This window comes from Polyodon spathula, chromosome 20, assembly GCF_017654505.1.
Source record: "Polyodon spathula isolate WHYD16114869_AA chromosome 20, ASM1765450v1, whole genome shotgun sequence".
NCBI classification, from domain to species: Eukaryota; Metazoa; Chordata; class Actinopteri; order Acipenseriformes; family Polyodontidae; genus Polyodon; species Polyodon spathula.
Window position 1 is genome coordinate 31,016,806 of NC_054553.1, and position 18,672 is coordinate 31,035,477.

The window sequence follows — 18,672 nt, forward strand, 5'->3', positions numbered from 1 at the left end:
TTCCTAATAAAAGGGTCTTCCATTTCAGAGTAAATGTGAACCAGCGGGCGCCTGTCTATCAGTGATTCCAGTATATTTAGCAAAGGTTTAAGTGTTAGGGTTAAGTGGGTATCTGAATTTCTGCACCTGAACTGCTGAATGGAAAAGCACCATGAAGACTTTTCTACACGTAGCATCGGTTCTGACCCCACACCAAAGAAACTCCCTTCCTTTGTGAGTGAAGAGAGGTTTGAACCCGAGCTCCAGGGTTAAAGGAAGGGGCACATTATTAGCATGTGAACTAATCCTCTAAAGGGTGGGGAGCCAGAGACACAATCACAGAACTTCAAATAAGAGATGCCTCCTGCTGCACACACACTTACTGAAGCATGAATTCATTCCCTCTCAGAGTGGCATTTCAATAGCTAATCTAGACACACTAAGATACGGGTTTCAGGCAGGGCAGGACAAGGTTAGAGACTGAAATGAAACACGAGAAGGCAAGACTGCAGTGTGTGAAACACCTTGGAAGAGCATGTCTATAGTCTTCATGATTAAGGACAAGGTGTTTCCTAGAAGGGAGTCATGAAGTGAGAGTCAGTGTGGCCGCTACAGGATACAGGACAAGGCTTACAGATACTGTAAAGTGGCTTAATGATTTGAGCTGGATTTTTACAGCTGATGTCTGGGAATCTAGTAGGTCTAGTGTGGTCAGCATTACCAATGGCTTGGGACACAAACTGAAGTGCCACGGGCTGGGAGGCTTGTGTCTAACTGGTTAGCGCCACAGGTAGGCAGTGGATGTTACTGGTTAAAGCTGAGCAGAAGCGTATCCATGAAGCTACCAGTGTACATTTAATATAATAAACACACAGCACTAGCATACAGAGCAGTCCCCAAAACAAACAGCCCTCAGTGTATGACATTGTGGCAGGCGCTCCGCTGAAGCTAATTTGGGAAGCATGGCTGTGAATGTCTGATTCTCCATTAGGCTGTGGTTCATTCGCCACTAACAACATGTACTCTCATCACTCACCAGAACCGCACAATACCAGCTCCATTAAATCAACCACAGAGAATATGTACAGGATAATCGAAAATGAACAGAGGCAGCGCTAAGCATTTAATCTCTCCCCTGACCTCTGCTTCTCAGGTCCTTCTCTCATTAATATTACACTTTCTTTCTGTTCAAAGCACAGCGACTGCCATTTCCCATTAAGAAAAATGATACGGTTCATTTCTTCTCAAGTGTCTCCTATTCCTGTGCAGTCTTATCATCTCTGATTGCATTTCATATTTCAATTTAATAGCACTTCTAAGGACTTGAATATGAACAGTTTATGACCAATTTTCATTTCCAATAGCAACTCCTTATTTGCGTATAGTTGTAGCTAATTAGTCAATTTCTAGAAGAAATGACATGTCTGCTATTTGTACTATGAACTACACTGTATTGTTGTCCTTCATATCTAAAATGCATAGCATCACATCCACCATCAATCCTGAAACAAAATTGCTGCTAACGACACCTGCTGGAGGGAGCAGGAATAGCTACGAGTTTACTCGATCCACTGATCATTAATGCTTTTTCTTAGGTGAGATGTATGAGACATTGGGCTCGATATAATTCACATTGTTATCAAATGAATATTGTCATTGCACTGCTGCTAACCAAATCAAAATGGATGTTTCTCCAGAGTCACTGTATCTTTATATTTAGCAAGGACAAAAATCCGGTGTGTACACAATAAACCAGTACCGGCTGGTACCTTGGTTGTCATGATCTCTCGGATGGCAGACTCAAACTCCTCGGAGTTGTTGTAGTCCACAGTGAGAACATGGGGCCTCCCAATATACTGCTCTGCATAGGGGTGCTGGGATGAGACCTGGGGAGAAATGACCACATACTGAGCTGGTCTGGCAACACAGCTGAGAAAAGTAATCATCAGGATTTAATCTGCTCAATCACCTTGAGTAACTACTATAAAGAACATTTACAGTAGAAATAATGGAGTACTGTGAGAGAGTGCTGTCGAGAAGGAGACGCCCTCCTCTCTACACACACACACATATTCAACCAAGAACCGACTTGCCTCTCTCGAAGTGGGCTTTCCTCTGAAGAACTCGTGGTTTAGGGAGTTGTGGGATGGGCGAAACTTGGGCTGCAGAAATATGCATCCATTGGCTATGGCTTCCAAAGGGGCGGGGCCTTCGTAGGGAAACCCAAACCCGATAAAGAGCTGGGGGAGACAGAGAAAGAGGTCACTTCCTGCTCTTACAAAGTCAGCACAGAGCTAATAGCATGATGTGAAGAAACACAAAAACAGAGCAAACATAGGATATTGAAGACAATGACAACCTAAGTCACTGAAATATTTAATTTAGTAGTTCTATAATGAATAATAATAATTAAACAAACAGAGCATGCAATTCACTGAAAGCATTTCCTGTGTTGTGTGTCGTGTTGAAGGGAATTTGGCTGTGGGTTCCCCAGGGCAGCAGCCTGTCTCGAAAGCTCACCTTGGCTCTGCGGAGGAGCTGCTGTAGCTCATTCTGGGGCAGCAGTCCGTGGTTCTTCACAAAGGCCGGGACCTCCGGGGGGCGCTGAGTCTCATAGTACACCGTGCCGTGGATCTCCATGAAGCGATGCAGGATCTGCAGAAACCTCTCCTTCCCCTGCTCAGCACCCAAGAATAGACCAGCTTAGAAACAGCAGCTTTTAAACATGATCGATTCATTGCAGTTACTGCTCTGGTCCCCATCGCTCGTTTTCTAATACCAAATACTGCATCTATGACAAGGATCCTCAACTATATGCCGATACACAAAAAATGCTGACAAAAAATATAAAACAATATATAATGAGCTAAACAGATAGTGGGTGGGCTTTCTCTGTTTTGGCTGGGAATGCCTTCCTCTAACTGTGACTTCCTCTTAGCTTATGAGAAGCCTAGTTTCACTCTGTTGTACGGCCTGTGGTTGTAATGGGAGGCAGCAGGATCAATAGACTCCGCTGTGAGGGTTTGCAGAGCCAATTAGGAGATTATCTCCTCCACTAAGTCTTCCAGGCAGAATTAATTCAAATAAAATACATGTTTTTGCTGGGATAACAAGCCATAGGCACTGCTTCACAAGAAGGGCAGCCCTTTTCTCTAATTAAAGGTATAATGAAATGTCTAACAAGCAGGCCCCTTCATTTTCTTTGAACTAATGGAAAGCATATTCCTGGAGAGAGCCTTTGGGCACAGATTGGAGATTTGAGTGTCTGTGTCAGAGCCAATCCCCAGCGAGGGAGTCTGGAGGGGATACCCCAAGGGTTATAGATTACATATAGAGAAGGATGTGAAAACCCCCTACTGTGGAACAGGGTATATATTTGCCCCTTACTGCCAACGCAAAAGCACTTATTATTCTTGTACTGTACAGTGTCATATCTGTGGATCCCGACTACATTGTTATGAAGAGGTAACACCGTAATACATTATTTGTATTGGTACCCCCCCCACTACCTTGTGTTTTGTTTCCCCACCAAGTCCAAACGAAGCTTAATAAAACAGTAAACATCTTGTATAAAATGAGGCTTCAGTCGCTATGCCATGTTCTCGCAGTGACAGACTGGATGCTGAGGCACATCCCCTGCCAGAACGGTGCAGTTAAAGCTAGCGGTCCAGGTCAAGCCATTTCTCTTAATCATGTTCATCAAGCTCCTGCCAGTCACACGGTTTAAATTGCCCATGTGCATTACTAAGAGATATCTGCTGATGCACTCTAAAGCCTCGGGTGTTTCATCAGCTCACTGTGTTTATCTGAAAATCTTTTTAAGATCAAACCTCACAAAGAAGCAAAATGACACTCCAGTATATGCCAGTAAAAAACAGCAGATGCCCCAAAGAGAGTGAGATCCATTCTAATGTAATTTCACAGCGCTCTGCCTTCTGTCTTCTGCAGGCACCCAATCGTTTGCCATTTCATCACTATGTGAAACCGCTGAAACAGATCTTTCTGAAGCACACCTGAAGGTTCATTACGAATGCACAGATCGTGTTACCTAGTTGAAAATCCTTCTTCAATGCTGGGAGTGAGGATCACAGTCAGGGAGCGATTTAAGAAGCTGCATCTGTGCCTTCTTATTTTCATCTAATAATTGACAATTAACACAAAGCCAAAACCGGAACCATACCGAATCAGAGGGTATGCAGGGTTCAGCCGCTCTGAAGGGTTTGTCACACAAAGTAATTTTAGAAATCAGAGAAGGACATGGAAGGGAATGGTCGGGAATGAAAACTAGGTTGTTATTTCCTTCCTTCTTCAGTCACCTCTGTATGCCAGCCTTGGAAGGGGTTTTCATTATTATTTTTTTCTGTTAGTGCATCATTAACTCACAAACTGTAGCCTAAATAATGCACAGTGTTATCTCCACACCTGTAACTGTTAATTCTAGTGTAGCATCTTAAAAAAAAAAACCGCTACACAAAGACTAGTTAGCAAGAAGCATAAGAAGTTTAAAATGTCCTTACCTGAAGCTGAGTGTCGACGGTTGAGAAGAACGAAGATGAGACAAAGGAAGAAAACAATGAATAAATAAACACAGAAATAAATAAGTAATTAAGTGACAAAAGGTTTCTACACTTCCATAGCAGTCAACAGCACAATGCAGAAAATAATTCACTGAAGGCTCTGGGTTTGTAAGAGCCCGGAGGAATTCTGTGAGGGATATCTGGAGGAATATATATAGCACACCTTTGTGTGTATCAAATAGTAATTCTTTTGAAGGTCCTTTTATCTGGGTCAGGGTGGAGCCTTGAAATAACCCTTCCCTTCTCCTTCCCTTCTGGGTATAACCATAATGATCCCTTCTGAACCCTCTTGACTCAAAGTGGCTAATGTCTCTACAGGACGGCTCTGAAAGCTTCATGTGCAATAAAGGAGAGCCCCTTGGTGCAGAATCTGCACTTCCTAAATAGGAGGACGGGAACTTCATATTATCTCTGTTACATTACACTGTTACCCACTTTGTGTGGGTGATGTAATAAAATGAATTTGAAACATTAACATGTTTTGAAACTGTATTAGACATTGTGTTCTGCATGCCTTGACCAACATAGAGCCCTTCATGCTTTCTGTTACATTAGGCACTGTGCATTTAAACAAGTTCTCTTATTAATAATAATTGAAGGCAATTATCCTTAATGTTTATTGCGTTTTTTGTTTTGTTTTTAATGCAGGAATTTTATGCTACATTGCCAGTTCAGTTTAGCAATGCATACATTATATTATACCTGTGTTTAAATAATGACATTGAATTTTACCTTGCGGTTTTGCCAGGGATCTCCTGGGTCTGTTTCTTGAGGTTTGATATATTGGCATAAAGCACAGAAATAATACAAAGCTAATTATGAATCTACCTCAAAGTAATTCTGGGTAGTGTAAATGTGTCTGAAACAGTGTAGAGCAGCAGGTAAAGCAACAGCAGAGACAAGTGGAATTAGCTGCTGCCATTCAGAGTTCTGTACGTCTTCCCACCCATCTCTCTGCATACCTTCCACATGCTGGCCTCCTTCCCATACACTACAGCCACGTTGTTCACTTTGTTCCTCTGAATGTATTCCTTCTGTGTCCCGTTCAGCTCCTCCGACACAAACCCCATGAAGGAGTTATCTGGAGTGTGAGCTGTTGGAGAGGAAAGAACACATGAACGTGCTTCTGTTTATTCTTAGAAGCGAGATGAACACACAGCCACAGCCCTGCTCTCTGAGTAACACTGAGCACTCTCTATTCTCCAGGTTGCCAATGCCAGAGCATTGGAGATCCCAGACTATTCCACTGTCCACACATGAATGCGTCTCGGAGCGCAATTCATTCCTCACAAGCTCAGTCTCCTGCACCTTTGGGCCAGAGTCTCAAAATGTATCACTGAGCAACATATGGGCTTAGCACACTTTAAATATGTGAAGTCTCATTGGCTTTGTACGGCTGGCATGCATCAATCTCTCTTCAGCACAAAGTACAGGAGTGGCAGATCCTGCAGCTCTCGTCCTTATGCTCAGGTTATTTTTAACAGAAGCTGAGAGTCACCAGACTGCCCACGACACTGTTATTTATAAAAGCACTGGTTTGTATTTTTGTTTGCAGGCTGTACTCACGGAACATGGTCATGTACTGCTTGCAGTGGAGGTTCCAGTAACCCCAGTTGGTGCGGTATCCGTGGAGCATGGCGTATTCCTCGTGGTTGTATGCAGGCTCTGTTCCAAACGTGTCAATGACTCGTATGTGGCACCTCCATGGAAGAATAAAGGGAGGCAATGTAATCACAAAATCAGTCACATTTTCTAGCAGCACTGAGGTAGCCAGTTGATTTGGGTTAGCATCTGATATTAAAAGGACTGCTTAAATGAGCGGCAAAGCTTGGGTTTTCAACTTCAGTATCGTTAAATAAAGGGGCGACATGGTGCTGTTAAACAAAATGAGGATTGAACCCATATATAAGAGTTAGAACTGCAATTTTATTTGTTATAATTTTAGAAATTTAAATCCACAATAAAGGCACTTTCTAAAGGCAGAAAGTTGTAATAATAATAATACACAAAAACTGCTTGTCCTGTTTACAACTCAATAACTCAACCAAAACTTTAACACAAAAAAACATATTAAAAACCAATTTGATTTCAACAGCACTTCCATCCGTGGGAGTAAAACACATTGCCATGCGACTCAAAACAGCCTGTGCAGAAAAGACCTCCTGAACTTAATGAAGGCTTCAGTCTTTTCAAAGTCAGCATTCACAGAGCTATGAAAACTGATGAAAACTCATTCCATGCATGTTTGCACTACGATAAGACTGAAACATTCTGGTTGATTATTTTGCAATTTCACTCCCTTTCAGCTCTCAAGCATATCATTGCATTTCCTACATAATTAACAATATCAGTGCTTTCTCTACACCTGCTTCTGATAAAGGAATGGGTGCTTTAATACAAATCACTGGAAACATTTAAGCAGGGTATGTTCTATTAGAAGGAAGCTTCTGGCTGGGGCTGTAGAGCTACACAATACATAATCAATATTACAGATACAATGGCTTCTTTGCTAAATTCATTCTGTCTCTCGAGAGCCATTCTCTCATCTCTTCTTCAGGGCCTCATTTTTTTTAGATGGAATAAAGCTGACAGTTATATGGGACTGAGAGCACTCTGAGCAGTGCAGGGGTTAAAGAAGACATGTGAGCTGACAAATAACACAGCCAGCACTGCTGCCCTCTTTATCAGTGAACTACATTCATTGCTGGCTGATCAATAAGCTGAAGCTGTTGTCAGTTAGTTTTGATTTAGGGCTGCCTTATATTACACTCAGCATCTTTAAACAGCTTGCGCATTTCATGCTGAAATCAAAGTATGGAATATATACAACTCTGAAAGCACAATGAATGGACCTCGGTGGATGTGAACATAAATACAGGTAATTAACAGTGTTGAAGCTCCTATACACTCACAACTCTGGCTTTTTTAAAGAGGATACACTGGAATTGAAATCTGTGATATTGGGTTTTATTAAGACAATATTTAAGCACTTTAGCTCAGAGGCCATTAACAAAATACATATAAATGAATGGCACCGAGGCAGAACTGTGTGGATCCTTTGTAACGCATTACTAGATTTTACATGACGCTGCAGGCAATTACAAGATAGTCTGCGGAGCAATTTTCATTTATCTTTCAAACTATAAAAGAGGTTCTCAGGGAACACAAGTGTTAACAAGAATAATCTAAACTTGAGCCCTTCAGCCCCAGACAGAGTCTGATTCATGATTCCTCAAGTGTTTCACAGCTCTATTTCAGGAGCACATAAAATGATCAGAAATTTTTACTCCAGTACCAAATATTTAATGATGTCTGTACCAGTCTGTAAATGTGGAACACGATTACAGCAGGTTAAAAAAAATATGTAGGCTGTCTGCAATTGGACTAGTTAAACCAGCCCTTAGCACTAAAATAATCTTAAGTGAACACCTGACTTGCTCTAACTGCCACATGGCTGTGACAGGGAGGAATCACTAAACACTGATATTGAGGTTCTGTGCACATTTCTCATTTATTTTAAAGACATCAGTCCTAGTGCTTGATAAGAATGGCATGCTAGTGCTTGAGAAGAGGTGTGGTAAAGCATTTTAAAAACATGGCATATGATGGTAAACTAAGGGTAGGTGCAATGAATATTGCTCAGAGGAGTTTAACACTTTGACACACGGCACTTGAGTTCGGATCCTACAGTTAAAGACATTTGCTCTTGGAGACGACGTGTTCTTGCACCAGTGTTGGCACATGTTCACTGAGAGTTCCTTCCCAAGCTGCTGGGTTCAATCCACCCTCCTGTCTACTCACTTGTGCTTCTTCAAGGACAGGCCCATGTGCTGTTTCATTTGCTGCAGCCCGTGGTAATCAGTGTAGATGAGATCAAAGGGCAACGGTCCAGTCAGGGGGCAGCTTCCTCGTCCTGGTGGCACACCCAGAAAACTGCAAAACAAAACAAAGACACATGGGTAACCAGCACTGCCAACTCAAAGACACATGGGTAACCAGCACTGCCAATTCAAAGACACATGGGTAACCAGCACTGCCAATTCAAAGACACATGGGTAACCAGCACTGCCAACTCAAAGACACATGGGTAACCAGCACTGCCAACTCAAAGACACATGGGTAACCAGGACTGTGAGCTCAAAGATACATGGGTAACCAGGACTGTGAGCTCACACCCTGATGACTCCAGCTCAGGGCTTTATTCTCTGTCTCATAAGGCATACAGCAGTCAAGGGTTCACTTGTATTGACCAGCCAATTGACCATCATTGCAATGAACAAGCCTAGCTAAACTTTCAGAAATCTTTCATCAGTAAATTCAACAACTTGAACAATTAAATTATTCAGTCAATTCATTAACTAATTGGCTTCCTTGGCTCCAAGTAAGAAACTTACAATACCACACTTAAAGGCACTTGCTACAGCAAAAGAGAAGTGATAATTAATGCTGGGTGTTCTTATTCATGCATACAGACAGACGAGGAGATTAAACTGTTCTAGAGGAATTTGAAAACCCTAGATCAGTGCATCGCAATCCTAATTTAATTTGGATTCCACTATGCAGTTCATTGTTTGCTGAACATGCATAATTCAAATTACTCCTGCACATTTTGTTCAAGTGTTTTTATCTATCTGGTATTTTAATATTTTATCATTACAATTTATCAATAGTCTACATCATGCTTTAACTCAGAGTTGTAATTTATCAATAGTCTACAGCATGCTTTAACTCAGTTCTTGCATGTTGATTGCTTATGTTGATTCATTCCTGATTCATCACATTGACTTCAGAATATTTCTTACATTAGAACGATGGTCAGTGATTGACCCATTGTCTTTTTTTGGTGTTTCTATTTCCTTTGATGTGTTTAACTTCAAAGCAGGTGTTTTAATCTTTCATTGATTTTAACATGCAGAGATTTCTCTTCCCTGCAGAGCCCCACTGAACACCTGCTTTCAAAAGTTTTGTCATGTTAACGTTGATACATTTATACATAAAGGAGTTTCATCTTTAGAATGATTCTATATAGAGATCTCTTAAATAATAAATACATGAATACAGAATACACAACCCCCCAAAGTATTTGGACACCCTTAATTAACATCCCCACGGGAAATGTCCTAGTGACTCCAAAGATTTCATCCAGTGACTCAACACCAAAAGAAGAATTTGCTCTCCACAGCGCCACCTGGCTACACTTCAAGCAATGAGAACATACCCATTCTCAAGAGCCATCACACTGAACACTGGCCTGGATCAATGAGAACATACCGATTCTCAAGAGCCATCACACTGAACACTAGATTAATGAGAACATACCGATTCTCAAGAGCCATAACACTGAACACTGGCCTGGATCAATGAGAACATACCGATTCTCAAGAGCCATCACACTGAACACTAGATCAATGAGAACATACCGATTCTCAAGATTCATCACACAGAACACTGGCCTGAATCAATGAGAACATACCGATTCTCAAGAGCCATCACACTGAACACTAGATTAATGAGAACATACCGATTCTCAAGAGCCATCACACTGAACACTAGATTAATGAGAACATACCGATTCTCAAGATTCATCACACAGAACACTGGCCTGAATCAATGAGAACATACCGATTCTCAAGAGCCATCACACTGAACACTAGATTAATGAGAACATACCGATTCTCAAGAGCCATAACACTGAACACTAGATCAATGAGAACATACCGATTCTCAAGATTCATCACACAGAACACTGGCCTGAATCAATGAGAACATACCGATTCTCAAGAGCCATCACACTGAACACTAGATTAATGAGAACATACCGATTCTCAAGATTCATCACACAGAACACTGGCCTGAATCAATGAGAACATACCGATTCTCAAGAGCCATCACACTGAACACTAGATTAATGAGAACATACCGATTCTCAAGATTCATCACACAGAACACTGGCCTGAATCAATGAGAACATACCGATTCTCAAGAGCCATCACACTGAACACTAGATTAATGAGAACATACCGATTCTCAAGATTCATCACACAGAACACTGGCCTGAATCAATGAGAACATACCGATTCTCAAGAGCCGTCACACAGAACACTGGCCTCGACTTTACACCCTCCTTTATTAAGTTGTGTTGAAAATGCCCCTTCATCTGTGTTGAATAAGCAATATGGAAATGATTTTTATTTAAGAGAAAATTGAACAATATAACTCCAAGACCCCCGGACTGAGTTCTCAGTATTGAATTTGTTGACTCTAAGACCTTGGACAGTCCAGTGTTGATTTGGCTGACCCTAAGACCCTGGACAATTCTCAGTGTTGAATTGGCTGACTCTAAGACCTGAACTGAGGTCTCAATGTTATATTTATTGACCTTAAGACCCATGGACAGTTCTCAGTGTTGAATTTACTGACTCTAAGACCCTGGACTGAGTTATCGGTATTACATTTACTAGCCCTGTGATCTCAGCACTCCACTGCCACTATTGAATTTTCTGTCTCTAAGAACTTATTATGGCATTTTCAATGTTACATTTCTTGGCTTCAACCCTCAGTACAGTATTGCTTCTATTGAATTACCATGCTCTAAAATCCCAGCTCTACAGTATGTTCTCTCTATTAACTTTCACCCACCAAGATCCCAGCACTGTGTACTTCTGTCACTCATTGGATTTGCTGCCTTTAAAATCCCTCTGCAGAATTTCCCCCCATTGAATTGGGTGCTTGCAATTTACTGACAACTGTGTTCTCAACACAGTATTGCATTTGCTAAGACTGCAGTATTTAGTTCCCTGTGCTAAATTTACAAACACTGAGATTCTGAGTTCACTGTATTGAATACACCAGTACAGCTCTAAAGACCTCAATAGTGAAATCATTGTATTGATTCTACTAACATCAAAGCTAAGGTCTCTGTTAAACAGCACCACTGAAATCACCAACAGTAAGCCTACTGCACATAATTACAATGCATTTCAGTATAATCCTACTGCACATAATTACAATGCATTTCAGTATAATCCTACTGCACATAATTACAATGCATTTCAGTATAATCCTACTGCACATAATTACAATGCATTTCAGTATAATCCTACCACACATAATTACAATGCATTTCAGTATAATCCTACTGCACATAATTACAATGCATTTCAGTATAATCCTACCACACATAATTACAATGCATTTCAGTATAATCCTGCTGCATGTAATTGCAATGCATTTCAGTATAATCCTACTACACATAAGTATAATCCTACTGCACATAATTACACATTACAATGCATTTCAGTATAATCCTACTGCACATAATTGCAATGCATTTCAGTATAATCCTACTACACATAATTGCAATGCATTTCAGTATAATCCTACTGCACATAATTACAATGCATTTCAGTATAATCCTACTGCACATAATTACAATGCATTTCAGTATAATCCTACTGCACATAATTACAATGCATTTCAGTATAATCCTACCACACATAATTACAATGCATTTCAGTATAATCCTGCTGCATGTAATTGCAATGCATTTCAGTATAATCCTACTACACATAATTGCAATGCATTTCAGTATAATCCTACTGCACATAATTACAATGCATTTCAGTATAATCCTACTGCACATAATTACAATGCATTTCAGTATAATCCTACTGCACATAATTACAATGCATTTCAGTATAATCCTACCGCACATAATTACAATGCATTTCAGTATAATCCTACCGCACATAATTACAATGCATTTCAGTATAATCCTACAGCACATAATTGCAATGCATTTCAGTATAATCCCTGCAGAATACATCCAAAATATCACCAAGAAAAGACTTGATTGAAATAGTCCCTCACACTTTAGTTTAAACATTTATTATCAAGCATCTCTACACATGCTCACTAAAGTGTTGAAGATTATTAAATCTATACATTTTACAAAGGGAAAGTTGCATTCACATCATGTTATAAAGTACAATGATTCTTACAATACCTTAATTACATAGATTATAAAGCTGTAATGAGGTCCTCTATTATTAATAATGTTAACATCCTAATATCACATCTAACATCTTTATAGCATATTTATAGATTATATTATTAATGATGTTTAACGGTTCTTTAAACCAAAGCATTACCCAGCAGCAGTGCAACTCAACAAACCAGCACACAGTCCTGGAACAAAATACATCTGAATGTACGAACCAGCATTGAAACCGGTGCAAACGTTAGCTTTATTGTTCCTGGTAACACAACATTGACTTCCTTTTAATAATACATCACACAGGATCCCTGACTGTACAAACCAGCATTGAAACTGGTGTAAACGTTAGCTTTATTGTTCCTGGTAACACAACATTGACTTTATTTTAATAACTCGAATCAATGCAGTAAAGACTGTCAGACTAATTCACTCCCAATAGCATTCCAAAAAAAGATCTCTACTGAGCTTTGGAAATATGACTAAACTGTTTTATGCTTGCTCATTATTGCTGAAAAGCAATTTGTAAAATTAAATATCAAACAATTCATTTTTGCTAGGTCTTAGACAACAGAATTAATTTCCCTTTATTCAATTTGTTCTTTCAAAGTTCCCTGTATCAAGTTACATTTATTTACTTTGGACTAAATTAGGTGTGCTGATAAATTATACTATTTTATTGAATGTATTGTTATCTACCCACAAAAAAGTGACTTTTTTCCTTCATTTTGAACCAGTATTGAAGGTCATCTATCTACAATGACTGCAAGGCTCCTATTTCATGGATATGAGTCCATGTGGGGCAGCTGACGCGAGTGTCTCTTCAAACAGATATTATTCAATGTTCTTTATAGTATAAAGGAGCCACTCTGCAGCAGGCTGGCAATGAAGAGTCAACACGACGTGTTCTCCGGGAACACAAACACGGCTTTCCAATAGGAAACAGCTCCCTGGACAGCAGCAACTGCAAACGCCTCATTGCACTCGTCGCATAAGATACCATGTCCCTCTCCGCCACGCACACCAGCAGAATACAAATAAAATAAAAAGCATCTCAAGAATCTTCTTCCAGCACAAAGTTAATAACATATTACAAGAAGAACAAACAACAGCTCTGTTTGTGTAAGCCTTGAATAACCTCCAGTTATTTAGAGAGCAGCCTCACCCCTTCTCTGCTGGGACGCTGGGCTCCTGGGGGAGGGAAGTACCGCTAGAATAACATCCAGCTTGATAAAAATATGTGAAAAGAACATAATGTAACACACTCAACAACCAGGTCCAACGTTCAAACATCTTGGTGGGTAAACTATCCAATTGACTTGCATTTGTGTTCAGTGTTTATTTATGTTTTTATTCAACAAATCCTTATTGCCATAGGGTATATAAGAAATTATTTGTAATGTGGGTAAATGCATTAGATTTCATGGCTCTGAGAGGTACAGCACACTGGTTGCCTATTAAATATCAAAGCTCTCTATTTGGTTCCACTTTTTACAGACTGCTTAGTCTACTCTAACTGACCATTTTTTAAATTCTATAATCTTATGCAAACCCTGTATTTGTATTTGCATGTATTTAGGGTTATCTCATTGTTAGCATAACAGTTGGTATAAGTATGCATTAGATGTCTTTAACGGTAGTGCAACAACTCTGTAATTGCATAGTAACTACATATGCATATATGTAATTACTGTGTTATTACATTGTGATTACAGTGTTTATAGAGGCACTTATGTACAGCACCCTGCCTTGGGTTGCTGGATTGAAAAAGTGCTACTGTATATCCTTTTGTTATTGCTGTTGCTCGAGGTGTGACGCTTGCTTGACTTGTTCGAGGGAACCTTTGTTTTTGTATCGGTTTACTGACATGATCAATGCTTTGCACATTGCAATCATGAGCCTGGGAGGTTTTGAACAATGCTGCAGTGCTGGGCTTGCTGTTTGCTGTTTCACTGTTTCGCTTTCCTTTACGGGTACATGGGTATTTTTATGTGTTTGGAGCTGACATATATAATTTAATAACAGATACAGTTTGCAGCCAGAGCATGTGAAAGTGCCAGACCCATTAATAACTGGAATCAACACATCTCCTGCTCAGCTTCATTTCAAGGCTGGCTGAGCTACAATGGGGCTGTTTTTTTTATACAGAGCAATGGAAATTGGTGCTGAACTGATAATAACATTTGCTGAGAGGCGCAGGCTTACAAAGATGTAACGTTTCCATTATACTATCCAGTGAAACTATAATGGCAAGGGGCTTGCTGCTACAGCTAGCCTTTCACCTTTGGAGTCCTGGGTTAGAATCTGTACATTCACTGGACAGGGTGTGAATCTGCTCCCCAGGCAAAAGATCAGTGGAGCTTGAGGGGTGCTTCTCAGGTAATAATGCTGTCCCTGCTCTGTAGAGATATAGAGACTATCCAGTGAAACCAATCCAGCTTTAGTTGTGATTTACCACCTGTTATATGAATCCTTCCTAAACTACATATGAAGATCATTGTGATGACAAAGAACTGGCCCTAACTAATACAAGAAATAAACAACAAGGCAGCAATTGCCATGAGCCTGTACAACTGGCAAATTGATCCACCAGAAGCACATTAAGAATCCCCTTGCTCCACTTGTTTTGTTTTCTTTCAAGCATTTCTGCACTGGGGAATCGTTGGTGTTTTCAGTTGCTCATGCAAGTCTGTGCATTGCTTTTGATATATGTCCTGCTGCAAGTACCATTTCCTGCCCAAGTTCCATTTAGTGCCTGAGTGCTCCAGCTCCCGAAGTGAAGCAGCATTTAGCTCAGAGCCTTCTGTGTGAATTTATTTTCAAGGGCAAAGAGAAACAGAGTCCCGCTGAATATGATCTGTGAAATCTTCTCTAGCGAGACACTGAGTATCTCGCATGATGGGAATCGCAATCAACGTTTGCTCATTGCTTCATGGCAAGTAAATCATTGTGTGTATTTCCTCCAATGTTTAATTTTCTTTTTGTTTGACCATTACTTTTGTAATGCATACCCCACATATATTCATGCATACCCCACATATATCCAGGCATAAGCCACATATATCAATGCATACCCCACATATATCAATGCATACTCCACATATATCCATGCATATCCCAGATATATCAATGCATACCTCACATATATCCATGCATACCCACATATATCCATGCATACCCCACGTATATCCATGCATACCTCACATATATCCAGGCATACAGAACATATATCCATGCATATCCCATTTCTGATGCACAAACCTGTACCTGCATGGAAAAACACCAAGTCAGACCCATTACACAACATTATCTACTCTGCCACTGTCTTCTGGGGAGTGTACACATTAGCAGCAAATCCTTCATTCCCTTGTTAATTGAAATTCTCATTAAAGTGTGTTTATACTTTATGCAAATCAACTGCTGGCTCTGTTACCTTAAGCCAATTAATACCTCTCTGTATTTCATTTAGTTTCAAACACATTACTACACTGGAAACCACCCGCAGTACAGTGTGAAACCACAGCAGTTTGTAGCCGGGTGAGAATGTTAGAGAACATATCAGGGGATATTGTGCCAGCGCTTGAAGCTAATGCAACACTTTGTGTTTGAGAAAAAAAAATAGAAAAGAAAAGAATGCAGTAAAAATGATAAAGTGTGAGGAATTCTGCTTGTCTCTATAAATGCTGAATACTCACCTGTCAATTACCCCCTCTAATTATTTCACGTCTCCAGACAATGTAAGATTCCCTCGGTTTCAAATAGCAGCTATCAGTGCCGCGTGACTGAATTGCTTCAAGCCATTTTTGTTAGCAGTATATAAAATGTCAGACACATTAAAATCAACTTTAACGAACCTCATTCTCAATGAGCCCCTTGCCCCTTGAATAAATGTGCTTCTGCACGACAGGAGAGATCCATCAGACAAGAAAGTGGGTTGGTCTGCATTTTAATTTGGGTGTTGATGGATCACATTCTTTCTGCTGCTGACTTACACATCCAGGATATTATCAAGATATCGGAGAAATATCCAGAGAGCACTCAGACACTGTTATGAGGTCCATACCAAGCCTCAAAGGTAATGGTCCTAAAGTTAAAGAGAACAGATACTGGGCAGTAGCTTGAGTGATACGTGCACTCTTCTGAAAGACTTTGCAGTTGTTCACTGTTGAGCTCTTGTTAAAGAGCTTTCTCTCAATCTTCAGTTACAGTTGTTTACATTAATCAGGTAAAGACAAAGAAAAAGAAAGCATTGATAAACCAGGTTCAACACAGCAAGTCCACAATATACTGTAGGAAACAGTTAAATGTGCTTTTCCACACTCATCATCAGCCTCTGTTTTGTGCAGTATAATTATTATTCTGGGCTATTATCTTTAATGTCACTTTTCTGGAAATGGTCATGGTATGTTTTTCAAGCTTTATTCCACCTCAGAATAATTCTAGGAAATGAAATTGAAATAGATATTCCCCTTGGCCACTTTGCACCAAGTCAGGCTACATAACGACGTGTCAGTTAAGAACGAATTGAACAGAACTGTTTGGAGAAACAATTTGATTCTGCTCATTACTGGGTTGGCAGGGGAGTTTATGGGCAGCATGTATTATTCTGTTTCCTGTCTATTAGGCAGGCAGGGCTGTAAATATAAAGGACATATTGTCATTTTCTTTTCTATTCCACTCCTTATATCTCTGAAAGCTCATTTTCATAATGCTGTTTTTTTTTCAATCTACGTTTGAACCGGTCCCTGTGGTGAATTTGCTGGATCCTTTGCTAATATGTACACATTCCTCTGCACAGCGGTAGAAGAACATTGAAATGAGATACACATTGGTTTGTGTTGCAGCACGGAACATGCAGAATGTAATTACCTCTCGTTTAAGCATTCCTGATTCTACAGCCAAGTTTATTACCACACTGTGTACCTTGGGACTGAGTGTTTAAAGTTAAACATGATCATTTTCATTGACCTTCCCTTTAGCTATCTTTCTGTTTCACACCTACTGATTATTGCCTCATAATGAAGCACCATAAACCTTCTATTTGCAAGCCATTAACTTTATGTTCAGATGGGTGCAATATGTGCATATACCATTTATACATCTAATATGATATATATATATATATATATATATATAGAGAGAGAGAGAGAGAGAGAGAGAGAGAGAGAGAGAGAGAGAGAGAGAGAGAGAGAGAGGAGAGAGAGAGAGAGAGAGAGAGAGAGAGAGAGAGAGGGAGAGAGAGAGAGAGAGAGAGAGAGAGAGAGAGAGAGAGAAGAGAGAGAGAGAGAGAGAGAGAGAGAGAGAGAGGAGAGAGAGAGAGAGAGAGAGAGAGAGAGAGAGAGAGAGAGACTTTTGACTTTTAAGATCCTTTATTTAAATATTCCAAATAAAATCCATTAAAATTCAAATAAAGGTAAAACACAACAAAAGTTAAGATTCCTACTGCCTGAGCAAAATTTAAAAAATCCTAAAATATATCGTGTTCTCCTTAAAAACAGATTTTAAACAAAATAAAAGGATCATTAAAAAATCAATATTAAACAGTGTTTTTTTTTTTTTCTTTGTTGAAAACAGATAAAAGCCAAAATAAAACACTGTAAAACAAAAATTAAATAAAATTAGAACAAAAACTGGAGCTCCCCCTCCTCACTCACAGCACACAAGGCGTCTCCCACACACCACCTCTCCTGAAAGTCCTCCAGGTTACTGACCAGTTTAAAATACTCAAACTCTACTCTGATCTGGCTGACCACGAGCACCCTGAACTGAACCACTAAACTGGTCAGTCCAGAACCAGAGAGTTGATTTTTCCTTGTCTTTAAAATAGCCAATTTTGCCTGTCCAATTAAAAAATTAATAAGAACACACCTGTTTTTCATTTTAAAACTGTATAGAACCCCAAAAATAAAAAGCTCCTTACTAAAAACGACCCCTAAATTATTCAGGATTCCCTGCAGTAAATTAAAAAGTGGCCGCAGCCTCTCACACTCACTGTAGGCATGAAAGAGAGTTTCCTCTGCTGAGCAAAAAGCGCACTGCTCACTGATGCTGGGGTCCACTCTATGGAGAAACCTGCCTGTGGACACAATGCAGTGTAGAATCTTCCACTGCAGGTCCCCCACT

The 18,672-nt window shown here is 39.9% G+C and overlaps 1 protein-coding gene across 1 annotated transcript in view; it reads right to left on the reverse strand.

Annotated features, from left to right (window-relative positions):
- LOC121295472 (alpha-1,6-mannosylglycoprotein 6-beta-N-acetylglucosaminyltransferase B-like) overlaps positions 1-18,672 on the reverse strand; it is a 47,263-nt gene that overhangs the window by 2,759 nt on the left and 25,832 nt on the right. The window contains exons 8-15 of the mRNA XM_041220107.1: positions 8,951-8,973; positions 8,358-8,489; positions 6,123-6,256; positions 5,519-5,649; positions 4,497-4,502; positions 2,500-2,655; positions 2,073-2,219; positions 1,749-1,865 (exon numbers count right to left, since the gene is read on the reverse strand). Coding sequence (XP_041076041.1) covers positions 1,749-1,865; positions 2,073-2,219; positions 2,500-2,655; positions 4,497-4,502; positions 5,519-5,649; positions 6,123-6,256; positions 8,358-8,489; positions 8,951-8,973 — 846 coding nt within the window. The remainder of the gene's footprint in view (positions 1-1,748; positions 1,866-2,072; positions 2,220-2,499; positions 2,656-4,496; positions 4,503-5,518; positions 5,650-6,122; positions 6,257-8,357; positions 8,490-8,950; positions 8,974-18,672) is intronic.